General features: G+C 42.1%; 4 protein-coding genes and 2 non-coding genes across 7 annotated transcripts in view; 3 read left to right on the top strand and 3 right to left on the bottom strand.

The window, feature by feature from the left end:
* The window catches only part of LOC120450376 (glypican-6), a 41,239-nt gene extending 26,041 nt beyond the window's left edge, over nt 1–15,198 (top strand). The window contains exons 2-8 of one of the 2 annotated variants that reach the window (XM_039633366.2): nt 7,724–7,888; nt 8,277–8,511; nt 10,823–10,979; nt 11,042–11,308; nt 12,874–13,424; nt 13,486–13,655; nt 13,714–15,198. In XM_039633366.2, coding sequence (XP_039489300.2) covers nt 7,724–7,888; nt 8,277–8,511; nt 10,823–10,979; nt 11,042–11,308; nt 12,874–13,424; nt 13,486–13,655; nt 13,714–14,159 — 1,991 coding nt within the window. In that variant the 3' untranslated portion in view covers nt 14,160–15,198. The remainder of the gene's footprint in view (nt 1–7,723; nt 7,889–8,276; nt 8,512–10,822; nt 10,980–11,041; nt 11,309–12,873; nt 13,425–13,485; nt 13,656–13,713) is intronic. The other variant, XM_044006229.1, reaches the window with a different exon arrangement.
* Nucleotides 15,199–15,509: 311 nt separating this feature from the next.
* On the bottom strand, nt 15,510–16,069 carry LOC120450385. The gene has a single exon (XM_039633377.2). The coding sequence runs from the start codon at nt 15,987–15,989 to the stop codon at nt 15,609–15,611; it is 381 nt and encodes a 126-aa protein (XP_039489311.1). The 5' UTR covers nt 15,990–16,069; the 3' UTR covers nt 15,510–15,608.
* Nucleotides 16,070–17,708: 1,639 nt separating this feature from the next.
* Nucleotides 17,709–17,780, bottom strand: Trnam-cau. Its single transcript has one exon. It is a non-coding gene; the product is annotated as a tRNA-Met (tRNA).
* Nucleotides 17,781–18,113: 333 nt separating this feature from the next.
* Nucleotides 18,114–18,185, top strand: Trnam-cau. The gene has a single exon. It is a non-coding gene; the product is annotated as a tRNA-Met (tRNA).
* Nucleotides 18,186–18,413: 228 nt separating this feature from the next.
* Nucleotides 18,414–21,574, bottom strand: LOC120450379 (trypsin-7). The gene is made up of 2 exons (XM_039633369.1): nt 21,183–21,574; nt 18,414–19,207 (listed from the first exon to the last, which is right to left on the bottom strand). Exons 1-2 carry the CDS (start codon nt 21,572–21,574, stop codon nt 18,436–18,438), a joined length of 1,164 nt encoding a protein of 387 aa, XP_039489303.1. The 3' UTR covers nt 18,414–18,435.
* Nucleotides 21,575–24,151: 2,577 nt separating this feature from the next.
* LOC120450375 (venom dipeptidyl peptidase 4) overlaps nt 24,152–27,321 on the top strand; it is a 65,240-nt gene continuing 62,070 nt past the window's right edge. Inside the window, exon 1 of the mRNA XM_039633364.2 lies at nt 24,152–24,722. Coding sequence (XP_039489298.1) covers nt 24,312–24,722 — 411 coding nt within the window. The 5' untranslated portion in view covers nt 24,152–24,311. The remainder of the gene's footprint in view (nt 24,723–27,321) is intronic.

A 27,321-nucleotide genomic window follows, 5' to 3' on the forward strand; every position in this document is an offset into this window, starting at 1 on the left:
CTCCGCATTTTCCCTATCGCTAACTTTTTATCTCGTGTCCAAAATCGAATTTAAATCCAGTCAAAACATCAACCGGGCCATAACATGTCTGAATTCGGCTTTGCGGCACTATTGACCAGGTCCTAAGCTGATATTCTCCTTCTGGTTCTTTACTCTTCTCATCGAAATAAATCGCCTTATGGCGCGAATTGATGTGAATTGAATAAAATTGAATCAAATGGTTATTGGAATATTGTGCAAATGGGGACTGGGGAACAAATTGGGAAAAGAGTGTGACATTTATTGTACACGTTTCGAATAGTTTCATGTCTTGTCATTTTAACCTTTTTAAAAGTTTCTTGTCTTGTCATTTTAACCTTTTTTAACATTTGAGAAAATAATTATTTAGAAGATTTTGTACTAGGCAACTTTTTATACGACTCCTATTAAGTTCCATAAACAATTGCCAGAATAAATTCTTTGTAAGCGCCGTCAGTGAAACGAAATGCCACCTCATGTGATCCAATCAGAAGTCTGATCCCAATCCATAATTCGATTATAAACGCAGAAAAAAAGCAGACAATTTTCTTACCTCATCGGACACCATGACAAATCATCAATTGACAAACAGAAACAGCGATGAATAAATTTGCAAATAAATAGAAGAGGAAAGCAAGGGAAAAAATTTCGATAATTGTCAAACGGCGAGGTAAACAAAGGCAGAGTTTCGAACGTGGACCAGGTTGAGCGGTTGGTTTCCTTTGAAATTGAACGAACGAATTGAATGCCATTTCTCAGCTCTATCTGGCTGATTTGTTTGTTTTGGCCGCTGGCCCACTACCAACAACCGCCTCGTCCCCCCAACTTCCCCGCAAACCTCCCGCCGCGGAGTTTCGGTTCATTCAAGCGAAATTAATTAAACAATAAAATTTGATTAATGGCATTGTTGGGAGCGTGTGTGTGTTTTGGTCTCTGGAAAGCCTCTGTTTAACCTGTTTGCCGTTTACACATTTCGCTGTTGCCCCCAAAAATTGTACAATGAGGCGTATGAGCAATGTGCACAGAGCCAAAAAATGTCGTCAGTAATTAGAGCAGCGCAAATTTAGTGGAAACTTGTGGATAAAGTTCAGCTGGGAACTTTAGAAAAAAAAAGAACAGCACAAAGGGAAATTAATGATATCCGCATTGGATAGTTGTAGAAATATGCTCTGGGGGTTTTTTAATACATAAATCTGAATTCTTTTCGCCACATGTTGTGCAAGTTGTTAGACTTTCTGTTCCCAAGAAGTTCTGCATGGTTTCTAGTCTTAATTCTCAGCTTTTCTGCTTTTTTGCCTTTCTGCCCTTTTGGTTTCCCCAATTAACAGATGTTTCAGATGGTTAATTACGCCAAGGGAACAAAATGTTTGTTTTGTTGCCGGGTCTATTTCCGTATGCCTCGCTAGTGATGAACATTTTTCGCACATTTTGCATATTTCAAAATTGTCATTCGGATGGAATCGAGGGAGAAAGAAAAAGAGGTGTGTTGAAATACTTGGCAGGCCAACAAATGGGCGAAACATGTGCAAAACTTTGAAAACTCCGACTGACGTCGTCACTTCATCAGGCAAAGAGCCAGGCGACCTCCAACCCCCCCGCCCATTCGACCGACCGACCAGGAAGACTTCTTGAATCATCAGATTCCTCCGCAGATGAAACGTGTTTGCAACATAAACATCCAGCAGCACACCTAACCCCCTGCCCCCGCCCCCTTGGGTGATTTTAATTACGCCTAAAAGAGCCGCCGCCGTTCACGAAGAAAGCGAAGAAAGAGCGAAATGCCAGTGCGAAGAAAGGAAAAATCTCCCATGCAACATTTTAGCCCACGTTTTGTGTAATTACACATAGTCAGTCAGTCAGTCCGTCCGTCAGATGAGAGGGGGGGTGGTGGAAACGGCGGGTGGGAGTTTTTCCTGAGCGCGTGAAAAGGCAACGAAGGCTAAATGTTGCATATATGTACATATGCACCCGGCGGATACAGAATTAACAGTCAACGCCTTCGCTCGCTTCATTATTCATCTGAATGTTGCAAAACGAACGGTTTTCACAAAACTCTTCTGCGGCAAATTATCCGAGGAGAGACACACTTGTCTGGGGTCCGATTATAAATGGTGGTACTTTGTAAGTACACATAATTATAGTCTGACTAGTCAGAGTCCTAAAACAGCACCATTAGATAAAAGTTAAGATACAAGAACTAGACTATAATAATCTTGTAAGAGAAATAGGTTAGAGAAGGCCAAAGTAAATTGTTAAGAAAGGTATAAAAACCTTTTTAAAATGGAAAATACTAGAAACTAGAATTTAGAATCTTAATTAGTTACTTACAATGCAGATAAAAACCCTTGGAAGTAATAAGCTTATACTTAGACCGATTGCAATTGTATAATTCTTGATAATTTCTGGACTCAGACGGGTGGTCTCAGTATCATATACGCTTTCGAATTCCAACCCAAATCCCAGTCCCAAAGCGAAGCAGCTCCCTTAAAATAATTAAGTGCGAGGCGATGGGAGGCGAAGTAATTCGGCGCAGGAAGGAACACAGTAGATATCCCAGTGGCCCAATATTTGTACAAATTTCAGCTTCACTTATCGTTTTTTATTCCTATTTTTTTTGGACTACACCTACCCATTGGGAACCGAATTCCCGACGGGTGGTGGCAATTGAGTTATATGTGTTGAAACTGCGGTCCACATGGAGTCCGAGTGTTGTCCGATTCCGCAGTGAAGTGCATTGGTTTTTTCTGGGCATTTGTTTGTTTCTATTTTCGGGCTTATGGAGTGTGGCAAAAGAGCCATTAAAAATCCAAAAATCAGATACTGAAAAAATGCAGCGTTCTTTAAAAACAATTGAGATTTAATTGCATTCGCTGACCTGGAAAAATTAAATAAACGCAAAGTTTGTACTACTTCTGTGTGGAAAGAGGGAAATACTGCTTTCCAAAGTGTTGGAGAAACCTTGCTGTGTTGACCCAATAAATTACACCTTCCCTCACTCTCTTGAAATGGGAGTTCCTGCCAGATGTTGCTGCTGGAATTTGAATAATATCCTAGGGGCAAAAAAATCATTTTCAATTTACGTGCGAATTAAAAACACAAACTTTGCTGCCGCTTAAAGACCATGGGCAGCAAAACCCAGTGGGTGGTGGCTCGGATGTTGGGCGGTAAAATGGTAAAATGTTAAAGTGGTGAAAAGGTGGTGGCTGCGCTTCCTTTTTCCTTTTTGCCTGCTTTTGCTTGCTGCGCGCCTAATTAAAACTCATTACCATAAGCATAAAACTTGAGCAAGCAAATTTCCATCATCAGAACTGTGGAAAAAATGTATGGCATGCCTAACAAAGCAGTGCAAGTAGAAGCAATAGACTGCACTTAGCAAAAAGTTTATTGAAAATCATAGTTTTAAATGTTTTTAAAATATAATACAACACTATTTTGTTTTCGGTGTCTGCGAAACAAATTGCAGACGGGAAATTGAAGTCGAGTTACAGGAGCGAGAAAAGCGAGAAGGAGAAAAGCCAACTGGACAGGAGCTCACAGGTTGTTTAACCTTTTCTTTGCCTAATGCAATTTCCTTGCCAGACGACGACAATTTTGGGCTTGCTTTATTTCCCTTTTTGTATATATATATATATATATATACTTATATACAGTTTTTTGTTTATGTTTTTGTGGGGTGACTTTTGTGAACTATAACCCCCGTCGCACTCTTTCAACCCCCCGCGGCATAGTGGAAAGTGAAAGCTACATGCGTGCAACGACCCCTTCGCAGGCTTTCCTCTCTCTTCAGCTCTCTTTTTGTCTCTCTCTCTCTCTCTCTGTCTGGCTATCCATTCTCCATTCTCCCTTTTTCCACATTTCCATTTTTATTTCTTGCTGCTGTTGCTTTTGCTGTTGCTGAAAACTTTTCGTCCACGTGTGCAACAGTTTCGAAATCGTCCTGCTTGGAAATCCTGGGCGCCTGGTCGAGTTGCCGGCTCGCATTTGTGTGCCTCGCAAAAAGGACGAAGCGATGAGTGAGAATCCTGCCGCTGCCGCCGCTCCACTCCCCGCTTTTGCACTCTCCGCTTTGTAGTGGCCATTGAAACTCGACTCAAATGTTAAGTTTTCCGTGCATTTTGCAGCCATTGATAATGTTGTTTGTTGTTGTTGGCTCACCCGCCTTGCCCGCCTTTTTCCCTGGGAAAAGGGGTGAGAGTGGGCGATTGGTGGGTGGGTTTTTTAGTTTTTGGCGTCTGCTTTTGTCTGCTGTTGTTGTTCTTGGCTTTTCCATTCTGCCGGTTTCGGCTTTTCACTCGCCCGGCCGCCAACTGTTTCAAATGTATGTTTTGTTTTGCGCTTTTCATCTCCAAGTGGAGCACAAAGAGTGTCTAAAAAGAGCGAGCGAGATGAAAGAGCGGCGAGGTTGCACAGGATGTGGATGGGCAGTGAGTGGGTGGTGGTGGAAAACTTTGAATGCACAAGTGTTGCAGCTCGGGAAATGGAAGTGGCACATTTCCGACAGCAATTGTGCTGCGGCAAACGCATATGCAGTAAAACTATATTGATGAGATAACGGACGCAGCATTTCTTTAAATGAGATTTAAATGGAAATGGTTTACAGCTGTTAAGCAAGGCTTTCCTTAGAAAATAATTAAATGCATTAAAATAGAACATTTGAATAGGGTACAGATTTTGTTTTCGTTTTGAAATACATATAAATGCCTTGTTTACTTAAACAGTTTTTCATGCGAAAAAGGCCAAACTGATTTGCAAAACCGTTTAAAACCTTTATCTTCATACTTCAGTTATAATTGTTAAACTGTTTACCCTCTTCATTTATGTACCCAAATTGTTTATCCAATCTAGCCGCAAAATCTCCCCTTCGCTCCCATGGTAACCAACCCAACCATTTCGGTTTCCCTCTTTCCGCCCAACGACGAGGGTGCAGTTCACCATCCAGGCTTCGTTTCGGTGTCAAGCATCCTGTTGAGCATCCTGCGATGGCTAGGGACAACTTTTTGCACTCTTTAAGAGTGCTCCAGTGGAGATGGGCTTAAAGTTAACCTTGAAGAGATGTCCGCCTGCTGGGGCTTGCTGGGCTCCCATTCTCCACTCACCCCGAACTTATCGCTGTTGGATATATGCTGGATATATGCCGAATATATGCTGGCTATATTGACTGCGATACGCTCGCTAAACTTTCGCACCCTTTTAAGCATAGCCCTCGGGGGTTGACTCGTCTGTCTGGGGCAATTGCTGCGTTTGTTGATCGTTACAGTAAATCATTTGAAATGAAATTTCACCGCCACGCGGTGGGTCGTCTGCACTGCAAGAAATTACTTCACTAATTATGAACCTTAACGATATGTTTAAGTAGCTACTTTATCCTAGCTTACCACATTACTTTCTCAGCTATTTTGCCATGTAGATAGTATTTTTCCCTCAGTGTCTGTTAAAAGTTTTTCCTACCCTCTTGGTAACTAAGTGGATTGCGCGTGGAAATGGAAAACATGTGACCAGCGCTCCCAGGGGGTGGGTGTGGGGTGTGGTGTTTGTTGCTCTGCCACCCACTTTTCTGGGTGGTTTTTCGGTTACTTGTTGTATTTTTCTTTTTTGCGAAGCAAAGCCAAAGTTTTCTATTAGACAACGGGGTGATTTTCACAGCGTCAGCTAGAATAAAAAGGGAAAATGCCATATCGGTAAGTCGAGGTCATTTATTATGCTCATGACACCTTCCATCCTTAGCCATTCCGGCTTCCTTTTTTGGTGATTTCCCCCCGTCGATGATATGCCGCCTGGCAACATTTGTTATCTGGGATCCCCCGCTGCCTCTTTTCCCATTTCCCATTTTCCATCTACCATTTCCCATTTCCCATTGTTGTCTGCCTGCAAAATTATGCAGCAATTCATAAAAATGGCTGGCAGAAAATCCATTGGCGTTACTTTAATGCCTATATGTTAGTCTAACATAGATTTTAGCTACGGTTCATCGATTAGACCAAGAAACCTTATTTGGGGTGACCAAACTTATGGGTGTTTGTGTGTGGTTTGCTTTATGGCTGTCATTTTGCGAGGCATTTTAATAGAATTCAAAAAGGGTATTGTATATTGGCAAAAGGTGTGGCAAATATTGTTTAAGGATCTCTAGGGGAAAATTTGAAAAAGGTAAAAGATTGTTGAAGAGCAATAAATATCTGAAATATTTTGTTGTATGTGCATATCTCCCATTGAACCCCACTTATTTATTATCAATTTCACCTATCTCCATTGAGTGAGTATATTTTTGGCATCAAATCTCGAGCTGTTTTATCTGCCACAATTTCAATTAACTCAAATGGTCTTAACTGAGGAAATCCCAGCCAAACATTAGCCATGCCAGTCACACAGGACCAAGAACGACCCCCTCGGCAGACAATTAAAAGGGGAAACCACAGCCTGTGAGCCAATTTAGATAAGCCCCAGGATATAGGGAGCCCCAGCAGACCAGACCGAAGGACTCGAAAGGGTCGGTATGTGTATTGTATCCTGTGTGTGTATACGAGACTCTCGATGGTGCCACACTCCATTCATATCTTGTGCAACATAACAATTAGTGGAGACCATAAAACGGAGCAGTCGAGCGCAGACAACAAAAGTTGGGGAAGTTGGTGAAGTTGGGGAAATTATGGGGCAATGGAGCCGAGCGAATGGAAGTAAACTCTGTTTACATCTTGGCTGTCGAAAAATGTGCACTAAAGTATCTAAATTTATAAAAGAAACAAACAAACTGTGCAGCACTCCATTTACTACCCGGTATGTGTGCACAGCAGATGATGCATTTAACTGGGCAGCGGGAATTTATGAGCGCCCAAAAAAAAAACGAAAAACGAAATGGAATATAAATACAAATTCCGATACGCATTTTGGATATGGATTTGGATTGGGAACCAAAAAAAACAACTTCCAACTTGTTTGCTTTCAATTAGTGTTGAACTTTTGGATCGCCGATCCAGCAGTTCTTTTTTTCTCCTCTGCTGCCCGAGAATTATCTAAATAAACATGGAGCCGCAGCGGCTATAAAAAAACATCGCATAAAGCTGGGGGAAAAATAGGTAGTCTTCCGAACGAATGAACTCATCGTTGCAGGGAACTAATGCATATTTTCCTCTAATTTTCTCTCAAAAAATGTGTTAAATGTTTGCGTAAATAAAACAGCCAGAGAGTTAGGAATTCTCAAACTTTTCTTTTCTTTCTATTTTTTTTTTGTGTAGTTTAGGCTGCCTTTGGTTTCAGATTCTACTTCGGGCTACTTGCGCTACCAGTACCAGTAGCTATGAATGCGTCGTTTGTTTTTTCCAACGAATCGTTGTTAGCTGGTCAGGCTTTGGTTTTCGGTATTTGGATTTGGTATTTGGTTACCATGTCAAGTGGCAAAATGCACTCGACTGCAGTGCGAGTTCCTGGAATGTTGATAGACCTTCATTCGTGGTGGGCAGCAATGCAACGTTATGCGTCTGGAAGTCGCTCTAATATTTGCATAAGCAAGTGGCAGCCCGTAGAATTGTATGCCTTGAGAATAGTTCAACTAGATCTGAGTTAATAGAAGCAGTAGAAATGTGAGAATTGCTACGGAACAGTGAGAAATATTGTGTTGAGGCGATAGAAAGCATTCTAAAATGTATATGCATAATGGTACTACTTAAATTTGATTAGCATTTAACTGATTATATGTTTGTATCCATTCCAGAACGAGTCCTCCGCTACTGTGAAGCCACTACGGTGGGCACTTGTTGCACCTACAACATGGAGACCCGCATGGCGATGCAATCGCGCCAGCAGCTCGAAGGACACACCAAGGATCAGATCTCTCGTATGTCTGGAATCCTGGGCAGCAAGGCCACCAAATTCAAAGGTAGGTCACCGATCCAACCAAAAACTCGATGCGTCAAGGAGCCACTTGAAGCTGCCACAGAAGCCACCGATTAGAGATCTTTCGGGCGTCAAGTGGTTCTGCCCCCACACAGAATAGAACCCCGATCTATATAGACATATGATCCATGGAGAGGCGATGATGCGGGCCTCGAGTTACTGACAATGTCAAGTGGCAGGCGACAATGCGGATGTGCCTGCATGTTCTATTTGCCAGCGGATGCTGGATGCTGTATTCTGGATGCTAGAAATAAAATCGAACATCTAAACATTTAGAGCTTGTTGAGCGGATGTGCACTGATTGATCATCCCCTCCCACCGCACAAATCGATCTCGTTACATTTGCCACTAATTTGATTTTCCGCTTGCAGATATTTTCACCGCCCTGCTGAAAGAGTCGCGAACGCAGTTCAACAACATGTTCATCAAAACGTACGGCGTCATTTACGAGCGAAACTCGTACGTTTTCTCGGATCTGTTCAAGGAGTTGGAAACATACTTTGCCAACGGTCGCGTGGATCTGCTGGAGGTCATGGACAAGTTCTTCAACACGCTCTACCAGAAGATGTTCACCGTGCTGAACACCCAGTACACATTTGATGAAAAGTGAGTAGTAGTCTGCCAAATCTGTAATCCAAAACCCGGTGCTCCAAAGCGAGACCGATTTTTAAGAGGCCTACTACTGCGCCTCCAGTTGGCTAAAACAAAACGTGTGAAACCGCAAAGTGTCTCGGGCTGTCGACCGACGACAACTAACTGACTTGACGGCCCGTCGAAACTTTGACTCGGTCGGTGTGCGATTTCAGTTAGCGATATTCCCGATATGATGGATATCCCATGGATGTTTTCATTTTCTCCCCTCAGCAGAGAGTTTTAAGTTGCTCTGGTTTTCGCCAGATTTTTCGCTTGCGGTTGAAACGCTTACAGCGCAGAGAAAATGGGGAAGTTGTCGGGTAGTTTTTCCATTGATGATTAAGAAAGATGCTCTAGAACCGCCTTTCTTCAGTAATGAGATAGATTAGAAACCACAAATTTTTAGTTTTTGCAATGGTAGCGAGTTAACTTTCACATCTAGATCATCTGCAGCAATCTTCTTGTAGTCAATGCATATCCATTCAGACAGATTGTCTCCCACATGGGTGATATTACATCACGTCCCACTGCCATTCTGCCTACTGCGATTTATTCATCCCAGCCAACCCATTCCGACCATGTATGTCTGTACCATTTCCCCATAACCCACCAATGCCATAACCCAGCCAAAACCAAAAACCGCACTTTATGCCAGTTCCTGTGTCAGCTGCTCGAATTTCCGCCAAAATGGTGAGGAGGAAAAAAATAGAAGCGAAAATTGCGCCCACTTGGCTCATTGCCCCGGAACGGTCTCCACTGGTCTCCGGTAACCGGCGACTTGGCCAAATGACTTTTGGTCCCTGCCCTTCCACTCCTCGCCAACTGCTCCTTGGCGGAGGGCTCGTGTTACCCACGCGCTTTCCATCCAATTGATGCCGCTGCCTTAAACTCCAACTCCAACTCTTAGCTGAACTCCAGCGATTCGCTTTTATTGTCATCGTTTTAGTTTGTCGTACGTGCTTTGGCACGTCGTCGTTTATTGCCATTGGACAGCAGCAACGACAACAACGATGTCGCGTAATTGCCGGCACTTGCCTGCCGCCTGCCCCTTCTGCACTGCCCAAAAAAAAGAGTGCCCATTTAGTCATTAGCATTTTGGGCAACGCAAATGGTTAAGCTTACAAATGGAGGTTGGATATTCCGACACTTAATTATATACCAACTTAACAATAGGACTAGAGTGCTTCAAGTTCATACTTTTTATTCTTGCTTACGTTCTGTTTCGTGAGCATGTGGGTAATTAAGCCACACATTTTCTTCCTGTGCATTGTCCCCCTGTTATTTGTTTGCGGCTGTAGTTTGTTCTGTGCGGTTGGTCGGTTCTGCCCTTAGAATGGATCAGATGCCCCGCACAACATGGAGTTCCAGCTGGACCTGGGATCTAAGGTTCTCCTCCTGGCCATTTAATGAGGGGGTAGCTTAAGCAGTTGGCTTGCCTGGCAGACTTTGGGGTAAACTATGGGAAGTCAACGGGTGTTTGATTAGAACCCTGATATGCAATATGCACTATGTCCTTGGAATGAGGAGTCAAATGGCATGACAAATACAGAAATAAATACGTTTCAGCCGAACAAAGTAAAACCATGGGTTACTCATAATTACTAGCTGTATAAGCAATTGATAGGTTTTGATTAATTTAGTTTTGTACTTTTGCTACCTTATGTTGTATATTTATTGGCTGCCAACATAGGAGCTCTAAATCATAAGCTAAATTCAGCATCTCGGTCATCCGAACTTCTTAATCTCCCCTCCCATCAGCGATTTCCAGCTGCTGGTGCTGCCGCTTGACTGATCTGTCACCTCTGCGAATGCGACTGGCAGTAATTCCTAAATTGTTTAGCAAAAGTGGGAAACAGGGGAGCCAGCGACTGGCGACTTCTTGACCATAATGGCAAAGGCAGTGACTGGGAGGGCCAAGAGCAGCCGTACAAGTGCAATGACTGTCATGCTTGATGGCCAAACTGTAGGACTAGGCACATACTTTCACTGTACTGCACAGTGGGTGCTGAGGGGGGAAACTAAAACATCAACAAAGCCAGCACATGGCGAGCAACTATTTTTATGATTTTTCCGCATAAAAATTTTAGTTGTGCGGCGGCGGCAAAGAATGCGCCTATGATGATCATAATGATGATGATGATGTTGGTGATGTTGGTAAAGTCGGGGGCGATGGCGTTGAGCCGTGCCATTTACAAGCGCAGATCTCTGCCGCCAGCACGCCCAATGAAAATATGTTTCCCAACATTCCGCACTCATTTTCCACCGTTACCATCCTATTTTCCAGCTACATGCGATGCGTCAGCGAGCACATGAAGGAACTAAAGCCCTTCGGAGATGTTCCGGACAAGCTGTCCGTGCAAATCAAGCGATCCTTTGTGGCCACGCGCACCTACGGCCAGGCACTGACCACCGCATCGGAGGTGGCCAAGAAGGTCCTGAATGTAAGTGAACCAGCTGAACTAGAAATGCCGAACATATTTAATATCATATGTTTGTTCCTTAGGTGCGACTGAATGCCGACTGCACGGGAGCTCTCACCAAGATGCAGCACTGTGGTGCCTGCAAGGGCTACACGGAGAAGCCCTGCACCAACTACTGTGTGAACGTCATCAAGGGATGCCTGCACTACCAGCACGAGTTCGACAGCGAGTGGGAGAACTTCGCGATGGCCATGGACAAGGTGGCCGAGCGGCTGCTGGGATCCTTCAACATTGTGATGGTGGTGGAGCCACTCAACATCAAGATCTCCGAGGCCATCATGAACTTCCAGGTGAGTTCTACGGCGGGATAATTGGATGTGCTGAAGTCATTATCATTAGCATTTGCATAAACCAATCGCAATTTGTAACTCGTTTGGGTTTTGGACCAAGCAGCTGCTGGTTCATTTTCAACTCTTGGCCCGTTCGCAGTGGGACTCTAAGTTATGTTCGCATAAAACTGTCAGTGCGTCAGAGTGGTTTACGCGTGTTTAGTTAATACGCATACATTTTAAACGAGTCGCAAAATAATTCAAGGGGAAAACCGAAGAAGATCGTTGCGATTGATATGGGAGACTTGGTGTTGGAAGAAATTTATTGACCTTAGGAGTTTCCAGTTCTCAGATCTCTCATTGTATCATCTCAATGAATAATTTCCTTTAATAGATACACAATAGCTGTGATTCATCCTTTCCCTATTCCAACTAAATATCTAATTAATTGCCAAAATGTTACCATCACGAAACCTCTTAAGCATAAATCTATTAAAAGCAATACAAATATTATGCACGACATTTAAACAGAAACCTAAAGAATAATTTCCACTTGAATGGCCATAACTTATTGAATTTTGATTACTGCAATATTTTAACCCTCTCTAGCACTGCTGTCTGTTGTTTTGTTTCCATTTCTACGATTTATTTGCACAACATTTGGCTCGCATATGAATTTAATTTATATTTCCATTTAAAATTTATACATTTCCTTTTTTTCAACCTCTGATTCTGCTTATTCGCTGGGTTTGTTTGTATCTATTGCTTTTGTTGTTAGTGTTTCGGCATTTGGCTTTTAATGTGTTTACTTTTGCCGGTGTTTGTTGTTGCTGGTCGACGGCCCCATAAAAGGCCAAAAATGCAAAATGCGAAATAGTATTCAATTTTAATTCTGATTTCTTTCCGAGGCGTTTACCCAATCTCCTAGCTCGTTGAACCGACGAACCAACGAACCGCTTTTGATGATTGCCATCTCCCAGTCGGGTCGACAGTTATGATGAACCGCAGTTGGCTCTGGAGTTCTGGAGCTCTGGAGCTCTGGAACTCCGTACCCCAACCTGACCCAAGCTCCGTAATTATATGAACTGTAAACTGCCGAGAAGTGGCCATTGAAAGAAATAACACAGGAGATATGGGAGTGGCGATAAGACTGATGAAGCGCAAGCTTCTGTAGAGAGTTGACTCTTCGGGAAGAGGTCTCTGATCGCTCGAGTGGCCCATAATGAGTAGCCGGCTGAAATCAATTCTTATCTATTGAATGGGTCAATAAAAACTAGCTATAAATAGCCATTAGGAGGCCCAAGTCAGTGGGGTGTGAATGGAATTGCTGTTGAGTATGGGAAATAATGTGATTTCCCTTGCGCAACTGGTTTCAAAAAGTCATTTCCACTCAAGACTTTCTAATTTCTATAAAATTAAAAATATTAAATAACAGTTTTTTGTGTGCTGTCACTTTCTGGAGGGTCAATTAGGTCGTTCCAACTCCACTTTATTTGTTTTTAATCTTAACATTTTTAGTTTCATTTCTAGTTTCATGCAATTACTAAATCAATATTTCTTCTTGTTCCTCTATTGAGCGTTCGCAGGATTCTGGCCAGGACATCACCAATCGCGTATTCCAAGGTTGTGGCAGGCCAAAGTTGAAGAAAATGAAGCGATCCATCAGCCCCAAACTGCAGGGAGTTCAAGTCCTCAACGCCAAGAGTCCCGTGGAGGCTGATACCCTGGACATTGATGACACGTTGGACGAGGCGATAGTGCTGAGGGAGCGCAGAGCCGCCGAGCCCGGCTCACAGGAGTCCTCGGCCCAACAGTCTCAGGAGCAGGGAGTTGGCAAGGGTGGAAACGGAGGAGGCGGCGGTGGTGGCAACAATAGGCGGCAACAGCAACGGCGTAAGCAGCAGCAACAGCGACGCAAGCAGCAAAACAATCGCGACGATAACGATGACGATGACAATGAAAGTGAAGGCGGAGGACGTGAACCGATCCTGGACAGGATCGTCAGGGACATTCGTCAGCGGGTGAAGGACTACAAAAAGTTTTGGTCCAATCTGCCGCACTCGGTTTGCAGTAACGAAGATATAGCCTCCAGTTCCGACGTGGACGGCATGTGCTGGAATGGTCACACAATTGATAGGTACGCAGTAACATTTTAATAGAGTTAGTAGAGCTCTTTCTAAACATATTTTATATTACAGATACATGCATTCAATCACCACGGAACATGGTACGAATCCAGAGTTTACTGGCAATCCAGCCAGTACCAAGCAAACTGCTCAAATGGCCTCTCAACTTAGCCATCTAAAGAATGCCATTGTCCACCTTCGAAATGCCTACAACGGTCAGGATGTTGAGTGGAGCGAACAAGGTAATATAAGCTTGCGATTCGTATTCACTGCTACTTACTAACTTTTATTTTTCTGTAGAAGAGCTGCCATATGCGGGCAGTGGAGCAGGTTCTGGATCCGGGTCCGAAGACGACGAGGACGACGACGAGGGCTCTGGCCTGGGACCCTTCGAGCCCAGCCACAAGCCGGATGTGGAGCGTCCTTCGGTGGATGCAGACAACGACGATGACGAGGACGCCGGTGAACGGGGTCACATGCCCACGCACACATCGCGACCGACGAGCGGGGTGGACGACAAGAATCCGCTCATCCACACCACTCACTTCGACCAAGATCACAACGATCTGGATGAGGATCATAGGCAGCTGGAGGAGGATGAGGACACGGATGCTGGCCACGACGGGGCCAATGACAATCGTTCATCCGATGCTCCAGAAAAGATGACGCTGCGTCGCGCTCTGTTTGTTTATCTGCTGCCCCTTTATATGGCGTGGTTCGGTGGCGTCTGCGCCGATTTGCTGTGATTATTCAACGTGCGAAATGCAGCCAAGATGGAGCACGGCTGCATCCCCTACACCTCTCAGTCATTCATCCGTGAAGCAAAATGTTATTAGCAGAACTACATGCTACCCTTATATACGAAATGCGAGTCCAAAATTTTATAAAAACTTTTGATAGTAGCAATCAAAACGCAATCAAGAATAATGGTAATTTTTCGAATTTTACTCTCGTCAGGAATATTTTTCAAATTTGAATTAGATGAAATCTCACTCAGCTTGTGTTTCACCATGAGCTGACACAAAGTTTATTAAATCTAACATTTAATTTTTGAAAACTCCCAGCTATTGTAAAAATCAGAAAATGCCTGATCTAAAGCGGTTCTCTAATGAGAACCGATAGGAGAAAAAGAAATTAGTGGAGGAGAGAGAATACGTAACGAGCCCATTTTAGTTTAGTAAGCCCCCCAAAACACCCCTGTTCCCCCACAATCTAAGTCTAAGTGCGAAATTGTATTTTGTAAGCCAGAGAGCGAATGAATGAACAAGTGAGTGCGTGAATGTCGCAGAGTGAATGCTTTTACCGAGTGTGAGTGTGAGTGCGAGCGGAGTGCCTGTTCAATGTGATCGTTTAGCAAAAATTAACTATAAACACTTTAGCCCCTAGAGACCTAAGCGAAAAACACACCTACACCAACATATTTAATTTGTATTATATTTATGCATACGCGCATATGTAACCAGCAAATTGCCACATCACACACTTTCAATTAGACCCGAAATGAAGAGCAATAACTAATTTGTAACTGTAACTGTAGTCTAACTGATAAATCTTAAAACTGAAGTCTTATTTACGTTAACATGGCCATAGAAAAGCGTCCGAGCCACGGCTTTGTAATTTTTGTATCTTTCGTAGACAGCCCTGACTTTTGCCAGCCATCAAACGCATTTCAAACTAAACTGTGTACACCTACATATTTATATTTATTTTTGATTTTTTATCGGTTTTTATATATTGTATTAAAACAAATGGAAAAAGAAAAAATACAAAAACGTAACAAAAGAACTGATTTTCTGTTTTTCATTGTGTGGGGATTGATTTAAAAAGTAGGGGACTTATTTCAAGATTAATTTATCCAGTTTATGCACTTAAAAAATCGTTACTCGTATATGGCGTTGCCAGAAAATGAAAATGAGTAAAATACATCGTTATTTATAAGATTCATCAACGCCAGAGGTCGCACTTGAGCCAATGTAGAATTGGTGTGTAACCAAAATGTCGAAAGCGCAGAATTTGTTAACGGTCTTCCAAAGAATAAAAATCGCTTTCTAAATTTATACTGACTGCGATGTGGAGAAACCCAGTGAATAAAAGGATTTATGCCACGATTTTCTATTTATTCCATTCTTACTAGTTTTCTGTCCGTTTGCCTTGTGTATAATGTATAATGTATAGAGAACTGCAGAACAATCACATTATTGCTTTCCTGTAGCTTTCTTATCTAGTTGTTTGATGTCATCAACATCTATCTTTGCTCCCATATCTTCGTCGTTTGCAAAGTCTAAAAGTTCTTTCTCCTGTTCATCCAATTCATCCTCCATGGTCTCCAAGTCCTTAAAGGCGTCTCCATTGCCTTCGTCTAGGGGAGGAAGACTCAAGTTGGCCATCGACTCCTCCACAGTTTTTAGGCGCTCCAAAAGGCCCTTCAGGCGCTTGTCGATCGCCTCGAGGGCTTCCATGCTCCCTTCGGATCTCTTTTCATCCTTTGCCAGTAGTCCTTTGGATCTCTCATCCTTCGCCAGCAACTCTAGCACATCGCTTGTTGGGGGCTTTTCCGGACATTTCGATGAAGACATTTTGAAAATTGTTTTTTTTTTTTTAAGTAGGGTGAAATTTTAGAGACAGTCAATGATTGAGGGTTGATGAAACAGTGAATGTCATTGCCTAGCCTCCTAGATTACTTATATTTAAAAACTGCTTGCCAGTCAGGGTTTAGAAAAAAGGTTCTAAAACAATTCTAGAATATTTCTACCAATTCCAAAAACAAATTCGATAAGCTGATGGTTGATTGATGGTTTATTCCGAACCATTCGGAAATTTATTTTGGCTTTGAAGAGACTTGACTAAATACATATGTAATAAATATATTAATTGGCCGGAACCGGCAATAAATACTATATAAAGATATAAATTATGATTTATAGACTCATATATTTAGAAGACCATTCTTTCTAAATATACAAACATTGAGTGACCAGTTTTGGTATCACTTTTCTTTCCATGTACCAAAAATATTCATTCATTCATATGACCGGCAAGTGGGAGAGCGTGGAAACTCCGAGATCGTGGCCAAACGAAAAGGTCTCGAGATCTCAGGCGGCGCTCCATCCGCCGGCGTCGGAATATCTGGCCTGATGGCTCTCTGTGTATCTGTGTATCTTGTATCTTTGGGTGCGCGGGGAGCTTGTGGTGGCTTTTTCAGTGAGCGCGCGATCGGCGTACGGTAAACAACAACTGCTGCCAACGCAACGTGAAAAATGAACTGTGGCAAAGAAAATTTCGAAACGTAAACCTGGAGCGCCCCTCTGTGCACACGAAACATATTTGCGAGATGCCCGAATGCGCGAATGCGAATCTTGATGCATTGCTAAAATTTTGAATTTAAATAATTACGCAAGGCGCGGCACACGTGAGTGCGGTCGTGAAATGGAAATGAAATGAAAAGTGGGCGAAGCGAAAGTGAAAATTGACGTCAATTTTTCTGTGATCACTGTGATTGTGATGAGTAACCAATTATAACCAAGTGAAAGACGACAAGAAAGATAAGGCTATCAGCAATCTTTTGGTTCGGTATCGCTCATCCGCAATTCCGCGTAAGTTTCATTAGGCAAAACACTTAAATTTCATAAATAAACATTTGGAATGAGAAAACTTGCTGGTGCTATGGCCGAAGCATCGTTTGACTTTTAAAGTCAACGTCTTCTTCTAAGCTCTGTTCATCTCTTGTTCGCCCCCTTGTGTTTACAGCTGTTCGATGGAAACCAGTTTGCCATATACTAGCTAGCTAATGTTTCTAACGATATTTGTTTTTTGGGCCGCATCAAACCGCTGAATGTTCAGACTTCTGTGTTAACTGCAATTGTTGCTGGTTGCTGAAGGTTGCTGTATCTTACCCAATTACCCGACTGCTGAACAGCAGTTGTCAGCTGTATAATCTTCTAGACATGACTAAAAGTAAATACAAGTAATTTGTTAAATAAAGAATGGAAACAAACTTAGTGCCTGCTTAAATTTCTCATAGCTAAAGCTTGTAAAGCCAGTTTTGCCGGAAAAATGATCAAATTTTAATTTTGCATTTTGCGTTTTTGATGGTGCAAAATGTTGCATATTTCTTGTAAAACTTTATCAAATGTTTATGTTCTTAGACAAGTATTCATTTAGAATGCATACTTTAAAAGCTAAGTCGCGTTTTCTATATTATTATAAATATTATTCATATAGCAAATTCATCGGTAGACACTAAATAAAAGAAACAGATTTTCTACAAAAAAATTCGCTCATGCGAATTTACCACATAGCAGAGCAAGGTTTCGATCCTCGGACCTCTGGGTTATGGGCCCAGCACGCTTCCACTGCGCCACTCTGCTTGCTTGAAAGCAGGAGGCTCTTGAGTTGGGGTAAGTACAAAGGACACTTGGTTACCAATGAAAACAACAAGAAAGAACGTACACAGTACAGTGTACTAACTACTGCATGTAGACATTAACGGCTTAAGTGGTGAAACTAGTAGACCCAGTAAAACGCGTACTCTTCTAGTAAAATATATACACGTCTAAAACTGCTTATGGACGAGCTGTAAGCAACAGAGCTGTTAAGAAAGCAGTGCACTGTAAACGAGAGCAAATGTATATGAGTCGGTAACAAGGTGCTCCGCTTTCCGAGTGTACTTAGCTAGCTCTAAGCCTTACTGAACTCAAGCAAGCAGAGTGGCGCAGTGGAAGCGTGCTGGGCCCATAACCCAGAGGTCCGAGGATCGAAACCTTGCTCTGCTATGTGGTAAATTCGCATGAGCGAATTTTTTTGTTCTGCAATATTTAAATTTTGAATTGTACGTTTTATTGCATTGTCTAAACTAATAAATGAATAAGACGAGCTGATTAGGGATTTTCTAACCTACTGCATTGTTTATCTTTATTCAGTTGTTTTAAGTATAAAAGTACAAAATATGAACTAAACTACTAAGAGATTGACTACAGACTAAGGCGAAGAATGACCACCGCTTTGAGCACTCTTTTTATGATATTAGTAATCCTCGTCGCAGAAGCAGCCGTCCCGCGAGTTCTCCACAATCCAGTCCAGATATTTCGTGACTCGGGTGTAAACTCCTGGATAATTGGGTCTAGCACAACCATTACCCCAGGATACGATTCCAATCTGCTCGAAGCGCTTGTCATCTGGACGGAGACGAACCAGCGGACCACCAGAATCACCCTGACAACTGTCACGACCGCCCACGCCCGGATAGCCCGAGCACATCATGTTCTTGGTGATCATTTTCTGGGTGTAGTTCGTTTGGGCGACGCACTCGTCGTTGTCGAGAACGGGCACCTCAACCTCCTGCAGCAGACACGAGGGTTTTCCATCTTCCTTGAGGGTACCCCAACCCGTTGCAATCGCCTTTGTGCCCACGAATAGATCCTGCCGCTGTTCCACACGTGGCAGGCAGATCGGTCGTATAAAACTGGTGATCGGCACCCGATCGTTCAGACGCAGTAGGGCTATATCATTGTCGAAGTTCGAGAAGCTGAACTTCTGGCTAAAGGCGCGGAGCACGAAGCGAGTTTCGGGGCGCTCCTTGTCATTGCAACGATCGTGCTCCCCGAAGGTCACCTTGATCATGAACCACATGAATCCCTTGACGCAGTGCGCCGCCGTCAGCACGTAGCGATCGTTGATCAGTGTGCCGCCACAGTAGAACCTATTGAAGTAGCTCAAACGCGCCATCCACGGATACTCGCTGACGCCCGTCGTCGTGCCGCCCACAATCCTGGACTCGTCGTTGCGCTCTCCGCACCTGTCGATAGATGAAGAACATTACTAAGTAAATAACCACAGTCGGTTTTGATCTTCTTAAATTCGCCATAATTCCACTTCTCTAAGCAGAGTTCCATTTTTCATGACATCTCATTAGTAAATCAACATTTACAACGTTTATGCCTTTCGCAGAAAAAGAAAAATATGGATAGGGTCAAGGGTGACGGGCCTCCCGATCTCTCTGCCGATCAGAGAGTTCAGAGTTCAGCAACCCCGGCACAAAGAAAGTGTCAAAGTGCCTGGTGGACGGACATAAAATAAATGAGCGATTTTTGCAGATTTTATGGCTGCCAGCTGCGTTACATTAAACAGGTTTTTAATTACCCATGGTAAGCCAGAGAACACCGCATGCAGTCAAAATAAAAATCTTCCACCAAGTGGGAAAGGAAGCGCAACAAGTTATCTCTCTTCTTTATAACTTTTTATTTATTTTGGCCACATAATCAATCGATCCGGCCGCAACAAGTATTTGGGATTCAGATTTTGTGTATGTTTAATCGTGTCATTGCCCCAAAATGGTGGCCTGGCCGAGAGGCGTCCCGCAACAAAGAAGCAAAATGTGCGACAACGACCCACTTAGGAGACGGCCAAGACGGGCCGAGACGGCCAAGCAGGCCAAAACGGCCAAAAGCAGAAGAAAACGTCGACGGCATTCCCCTGCCTCCCGCACAGACATTAATGTGACATGACGCATTGAAGATACGCCTTTTACAGTATCTGCCGTACTCATCTGTCTCCGTCTCCGCTGGGTGTACGAGTATATAAACACACACGTTCTCGAAAGCCAAACAGTGACTGTTATCAAATCGTATGCAAATCAGTTTCTTTCTTCTTTCACATGCAAAAAAAAAGTAAAATTTATATGTAGAAATAAAACGGGTTTAGGTCTTCATTAACAAATATTAGAACGGCTGCGACTATCGATTCCAGCTAAATTTATAGCTTTTAGAGATTTATAAAAAGCATAAATTGGGGAATTTTTGTTGGGAAATATGTAACAATGTAGCTTTGAGTTACCGGCATCCTTAGAGTTCCCTCTTTGGTACCTTAACTTTTTTGAGCCCTGAGAATTCTGTTTTATGTCCCTTAAGAATCCGCTGCCTTTGTTTTCATTTTTACTGCCGACTCAATGAATACCCTGGGGTATTTGCTTATGCCAAATACCAAAGTTGTATTCCCAATTGGTAATGCAATTTGTTTAATGGCCACACAAGAATGCAGTCTGCAGTCCGAATGCAATTCTACAGAGGGAACACGACTTCGAGGTCAAGCCGGGAATTGGCTTTTCGAAACGACTAACGAATGGGTGGGAGCATCTTTGGGGATAAGAAGAACGTCTTAAAAATGTTTAGGACTTCACCTTTGCCCATCTTATTACTCATAAGATGGGTATAATGGCACTTAAGGCCAAGGCTTATATTGATAAATTGAATAGTAACGTGATTTATAGTCCTGTAGTTTGAAATTTATGGAAAATCTTCCTTCAATATTTGCAAAGTTCTTCTGACCTTTTGATTCAGTATTAACAATAATAATAACCTTTTAGGGCTATGACATCCGAAGATCAGTTGGTTGTCATACATTTTCCTCTGTGCTTTTCCATAAATAAAAAAAAACTTAGAACTTATGTGGAAAAAACTTGGAACTTATGTGGGATCTAACCATTGCCTTCGAAGGAGTGTGGCCAGGAATAAACATATCTCCGATTGCGTGACCTCCTCGCAGGCACTAAAATCTACGTGTAACGTTAACTGTTTGTGCCATTTGGGTGTCGTGACAATGACAACGCCAGAGTTGTTTATCACTTCTTTGCCCGTCTAACTGGAAGTTGTCATCATGGCCATGACAGCTTTTGTATCTCGCCGTGCGTGTTGCATCTTCGTAACTTCGTAAGTTTTGTATCTTTGTATCTCTGGGGGGGACAAACGGGGACAAACTCAAAGCGAACGACTCACCTGCAGGAACATGTCGGCGATGTTTGGTTCTGAGCTGCCGGCGAATTATTGCGATTGAAGGCACCGAACCAATTCTTGATCGGATTTTGCCGGAATACAGGTTTATGGACATTGCCATTGGCATCCGAGGAGGAAGCATTGACGGCTCCGATTTTCAGCTTCTTCGCCTGATGGTGGGCTGCACCCAAGGCTTGATATTTGCCCGGAATGGAGGATAAAGATGATGTTGCTGTTGCTGTTTGTGGGGCTAATGTTACTGGTGTTGTTGCTGGAGTTGCTGGTGTTGCTGGTGTTGCTGGTGTTGCTGGTGTCGCAGATGTTGCTGCTTGGAAGAGCAGGCAGGAAGCCATGGCCAGCACCAGTGGCCAGTGACGTAAGTGGAGCATCATCATCTTCTTCTGCCTGCTGGTTATGCAATTCAATGCATGTAAACTTAATGGGCCTTTTGGTCGTCGTAGCGGTCTCGACGATCTGTGCTGGTGCCGTTATTGGAATATATTTCGATTCTCGTTCTGCTCGTTCTAATGCGGGGAATTTTTCGAAATCTCCAACCCGTTCACACTCCACTTGTTAATTATGTAAATCAAACACGGTTTCTTTTATGTCTTATTGTTGTTGCACTAATTGAACCATTTCACATGACTGCAAACTGTCCACAAGTCGCGCCCTAATCCCAGCGAATTTCTCGATCTGTTTGTTTGCTCTTTGCCTTAATGCTCGTATGTGGTGCTTGAAAGACACGGTATGGTTAGTTCGCACCACCGCGCACGCGAAAGTCTGCAAGTCGACTGATACGAGGTGCTGGCGCAGAAGAGCGACTAAGCCATTTTACCCTGGCCCCCAAAACAGCGCAGTCAGCGTCGCAGCTGGCGCCGCTGGGGCGAAGAAAGTTGCGCATGCGCAGCGCTGCGTGCGTTGGCAGCGACGCTGGCAGAGCAGCTCGCAGAGGGACGGCAGATCGTACACAGGAAAAAAATTGTTTTAAAATCTAAGAGATGCCTTTTTTTAGTCACGAAAAATGGGATTTGATGAAATATTACTAATTGATCATTCAAATAATTTTTTTCTTTTCTTTTAATAACTATAGTTTCTTCTTTAAAAATTTTAATTACATGTTGTTCAAAAAATATATAACGTTATCGTTTTTTCTTATTAATACATAAGTATTATATTACAAAATTATTACCTAAGGAGTTATAAACATTTTATTTAGAATTCTTGTGGAAATAGTTAACGGGATATACGTTTTCTTTACATTTGGGTAAAAATTCTACAAATTCACGATTTCTGTTTCATATCGGTTCTTTCGAGCAGTGTACAGAGTTGGCCAAGTCAGAACGAAGAGAGCATACGCATGCTTGCTGGCTAACCTGGGTTCTCAATATGCTAATGTGACAGTTTGCTTTGGCTAAGTTTAATTTTTTTCATTCTTTTCTTTTTTTTTTCGATGGAGTGTGTGCGTTGGGAGTTCTTGGTTCTTCCTCTTTCCTGCTGTCGCCGACATCGTCTGTTTAACGTTTGTTTATTATGCTCGTAACGTCAATACACCGTGAAAATTCAAATCAATGGGGAATTGATTTAGGCATTTAAGGCAGATGAAAGAGTAATAACCGTTAGTCTTACACGGTTTCAATTAAGAAATTCGAAATGTAGAAATGACTCATTATACTTATATAATAGGTCAATAAAGCAAAGTTAATTCAACAGTCTTTTGTCATAGTTTTACAGCACTTAAGTTGAGAAATACAATTAAAGTAGCTTTGCTTAGGAAATCATTAACAAAAGTAACCTGTTAAGACATAATTTTCAGTGCAGTTCTGGCAAATATTTTCTAATGGCTCACAGCCACTCATAAAGTGGAAGTGGAAACAAGAGATCACTCCCCACAGCCAACACAAACATCCTTATAGATCGGTAAATATGGACTTAAAATATTATGTGAGCGAAAGAGAGATTCGAAATATATATTTCTGATCGTAATGATATGAGCCTTCAAGCACACAAACACACTCATATTAAGACTCGTGGTATTTCATTTTAGTTTTTCATAACTCGAACCCTTTCATCTTTCCGACGACTTTTCACTTGCTCAGAGAAAGAGAGAGGGAAATCCAACTGTTTTTCGCATTTTCATGTTCATTTGCCACTGCATGATTTAGCAAAAAAGAAAATCGAGTAACTTTAGTTTTTGCATTTGCTCAACTGCCAGAGTGTAATTTAAATTACTTTAAATGTGTTTCAACTGAACTCGGCTACTGCAGTTGACCCAATTAAGTGGAAATTCATTAAAAGTGTTCGGCATCAAATAATTGTATTGTGTGATTTGATAATGTAATGAGTGCACAGCGACAGTCCTTTTGAAATATGAATCGCTTAATTGTCATTAAATCGATTAATGTCATTGGACAGATGGCAAAATTAATGTCATAGCCAGAATGGAAAATGTATTTTCTGCTAAGTGAGATGAAAAGGATAAACTGCTGGTTCCAAACTTAACTGACATATAATTGATAAGGCAAAAGATGAATTTAAGCACTGACTTTTTGGCATATTAATAATATTTATTATATAAACAAATGTGTTTTTGGCTTTCAGTGATTGATTTTTGGGGGTTTACTCGTTCAACAGGAATTTCACTTCACATCTGTAACAATACGCATGCAAATGTTGTGAATTCCAGTTTAACAACCCATGAGGCACTCCCTATTACTTCCTTTCATGTTCTTTAACTATTTCAAGTGCAATTTCCTTGGGTTGCTCGAACACAACAGACAGTGATTCACTTGCAATTACTCTCTTATGCAAAACTCAACAATCCATGCCGAAAAATGAAAAGTAATCTACATAAGATGTGCAAAGGGTATTCAATGGGGTTCCTTATTAATTGAAAGCATGCAAATTTCGCCTCTTCTAATTTTTTAAACTTTAAATTGCTTTCTTTTCGGGCAGCAGACACTCGTAATTGTTAATTGGAGTGAAGCCAACTGAGACACCACTACAGCAGCGAAAGGTTAGAAACCCAGGGAACCAGAAAGCGATTCCCTGACATGCGAGACAGAGTTTTGAATCCGTGACGACAATCATTGCATCATCGCGATTAGACTTCATTATTAGAAGTAGCCAAGCAAGATGAGTGCCGCCGGCTGGCTTGATATGAATGCAGCTCTTCAGAACCTCGACTCTCCGCCGGAGTCCGTCAAAAAGCCCAGAAGCAAACGGAGGAGCAGCTATGCCGGACGAAGTGCCTCCACAACCGGAGTTCATGGACGTGGCAGCATTGGTACCATTAGTTCTGGACTAATCAAATCATTCCGGGAGCGCTTCCTCAGCAGCTCTTCCGGGGACTCCGGCAAGTATAGAAAGCTCAGGCAAAGGGATGCCGAATCTGGCAGGATGGGAGCCAGTGCATCCAGTTCATCGGGAGAGGATGAGGACCCCAGCAGCAGCAGCAGCGTCGAGGATCTCTTCGCCAACGAGGCGGAACGTCGCAAGTGGCACAGGAAAACTTCGGAGCAGCGACGAAGGACTTCCAGAAAAAAGGTGAGTGGTTTTCCTTGATTTTCCTCAATTTGAATACTAAATATTTATACACTTTTTCTCTTTGACATATTCACTATATTAAACATTCTATATTATATACACGATACCTTTGATTAATTAATTGTGTTTTATAATCTATAATTATGGATTCATGGTTATGATGAATATAAAACCATACTTCTTTATTATATTTAATAAATTATATTTATTATATAATGATAACATTTCCTTTAAGTAATTATATAAATCCATACCTACTTAAGCAATATTTATAATTATTTATTCGTTAATGAAACATCGCTGATAGGGCTTAAAAGCCTGTCTGAAAAGAAAGCTCTCATTAACTGCTTTGCATTTCGATATCGCCGTCAGCTGATTTTCGATATTCCGATCAGGTCTTCTATACTACAGTTACGTGTGCGGCTTTATCAGACTTGGATTTGATTCCGAAATTGGTTCACTCTCAGCACGAACTGTCGCATGGAAAACTATAAACATTCCATTTTCAGTTTCGTTTTCGTTCACTGGCAGTGCTCATTTGCATTAAATTAAATTTAATTTCGATTGGCACATTAGATAATTGCATTAATAACTTGGGTGTGGTCGAGTTGTAATGGCTGGCTATTTGATAACTATTTAATGAGAAGTCATTTTATAATGGTGTTACTGGACGATACGCTCTATTTCTGAGCTATGTGATTTCACTTTCGTTTGCCATACGTCTAGATAATTATGAAATAAATGATGAATTTAAAAGTAAAAATTGTTTTATATTTAATGTTGCAATAAATCATGTTATAGTGTACTCTCTCTTCCAGGCAAATGCATAGGTGCTATTTAAGATATCTAACAATTTGTTTTCTGTTCTTACATAAAAGAAATCATAGATGCTATGTAGCATAATGGTTTTATATATATATATTTTATAAATTATGTATACAAAAAATTATAGGAAATGCTACAAACATGATTAAAATTTCTTGAATATTGGCATAATTTCCTCATATTCATTGTAATTTTTCCAATCTGCGTGTTAGACTTGATCCACTGTGATTTTTTCCGCGAACAGCTGAGCGAAAAGCTTTCACTTTGTTTACAAACAAACGGCTAAAAGCTGCTGTACTCTCCCAAACTCCACTTCTGTTTCTTTCATTTTTCGCTCACTGCTCTCATGAGTGATTTTTCCGCCGGGCTTTTCATCTGACTCAAATCTCAGCACCTGACTCTAATCGCCTTCAATCCTGCATGTGGTCTAGTTCCCGTCTTGCCGGAATTTCGGCTTAACGTTGTTGTGCTCCTCTATTTATATATTTTTTTTACCATTTCGTGGTCCAGCGGACTTTAAAGCCGCAATCGTTTAAAGTTGCCCGCCTTTTTGGCCAATGTTTTGTTTGTTTGTTTGCTGGCATTGCTCAGCCGCACTGTGTGCCGTGTGAGAGTGAGATGGAAACGAAGAAGGAGGGGCGACGGTTTGCGATGCTAGTTTTATTTTTATGCTGCTCCTAACTCGCTTGACTGCACATCCTGTTCATCCTGTTTTTCCATTTTGGCTTCGTGGCCATGTTCCTTTTTTTCTATGCGAATTATTCAGCTAGGCGCATTCATTTTAGAAATACACACACAAAACATCTTGTCCAAATAAGCTGTTTAAGGAATTTATTTTTTTTGGCCTACATATAATATTTCGTACCCTTAGTACAAAGTATTTTTTAATAATTCAGAAATACTCGGCTTAATTTGTCGTAAAAATTTACTGCCCTCTTTTGAAATGTACTGGAATATGGTTTAAATTGCATTAATGAAAGAGAAAACAATAAAAAGATTCTTACTTATATAACTACATTTCATCATTTAACCAAAGTTATATACAAATAATAGTAATCCTAGTAATATTTGTCTCAAGTGCATTTCCAAACATTTTTCAGCTATGCCTCCCAAAATAAAACGAGCGAAAAATGTATAAATAAATCGCCAAAAATTTGTGCGCCAGAATGTCGCCTGAATAGAAAAAGGAGCCAGTGCAATCAGTAGACCCAGATCTATGGCGGGAACTTGGCCCCAAAGTTTCGACTCCAGCCAGCTAGCTGCTCCTAACAGCTGGCCAACTCTTACGTAATAACAACCAGTTTTGCCATTTTCGCAGGTCAGGCAGGTGGGGGCCCATCCACACACATGTGGCTCAATGATTTATGCACGCTACTTAATGCCTTCTTAATTACATTTTATGTTACAACCAAAAAATAATAATATCTTGCTGAAAAACAGGAGACAAGAGTCGAGAAGGGAGGAGCCGCACACAAATCACATTCCTTCGGAGGGGGGCGGAATGGGAGGAAGGACACGTCCCGGCTGCCAACACAATGCGGAAAACGCTTTCACTTTTACCCTCGCTGCAGCTGCTGTCCCTCTGCCCCTGCCCCCTGCCATTTTCCCCCTCTTTCCCCTAACATCAGCGTACATATGCGACTGAAACAGAAATCTATTTGGCAATGGCCTTGGGCTTGGGGCTAGAAAGGGGAATATCGGGAGGGTTCAGAGGTTCGGTTCTTTTTTCCGGGGGACAGACGTTCTTGTGTATTCAGTCAACACAAATTTGCGT

The sequence above is a fragment of the Drosophila santomea genome, chromosome 3L (genome assembly GCF_016746245.2).
Source record: "Drosophila santomea strain STO CAGO 1482 chromosome 3L, Prin_Dsan_1.1, whole genome shotgun sequence".
Lineage (NCBI taxonomy): Eukaryota > Metazoa > Arthropoda > Insecta > Diptera > Drosophilidae > Drosophila > Drosophila santomea.

Coding starts and splice junctions, on each gene's coding strand:
- LOC120450379 (XM_039633369.1), bottom strand. CDS start 21,574: ATGATGATGCTCCACTTACGTCACTGGCCACTGGTGCTGGCCATGGCT. Junction 19,208..21,182: donor TCGCCGACATGTTCCTGCAG/GTGAGTCGTTCG, acceptor ATCTATCGACAG/GTGCGGAGAGCGCAACGACG.
- LOC120450385 (XM_039633377.2), bottom strand. CDS start 15,989: ATGTCTTCATCGAAATGTCCGGAAAAGCCCCCAACAAGCGATGTGCTA.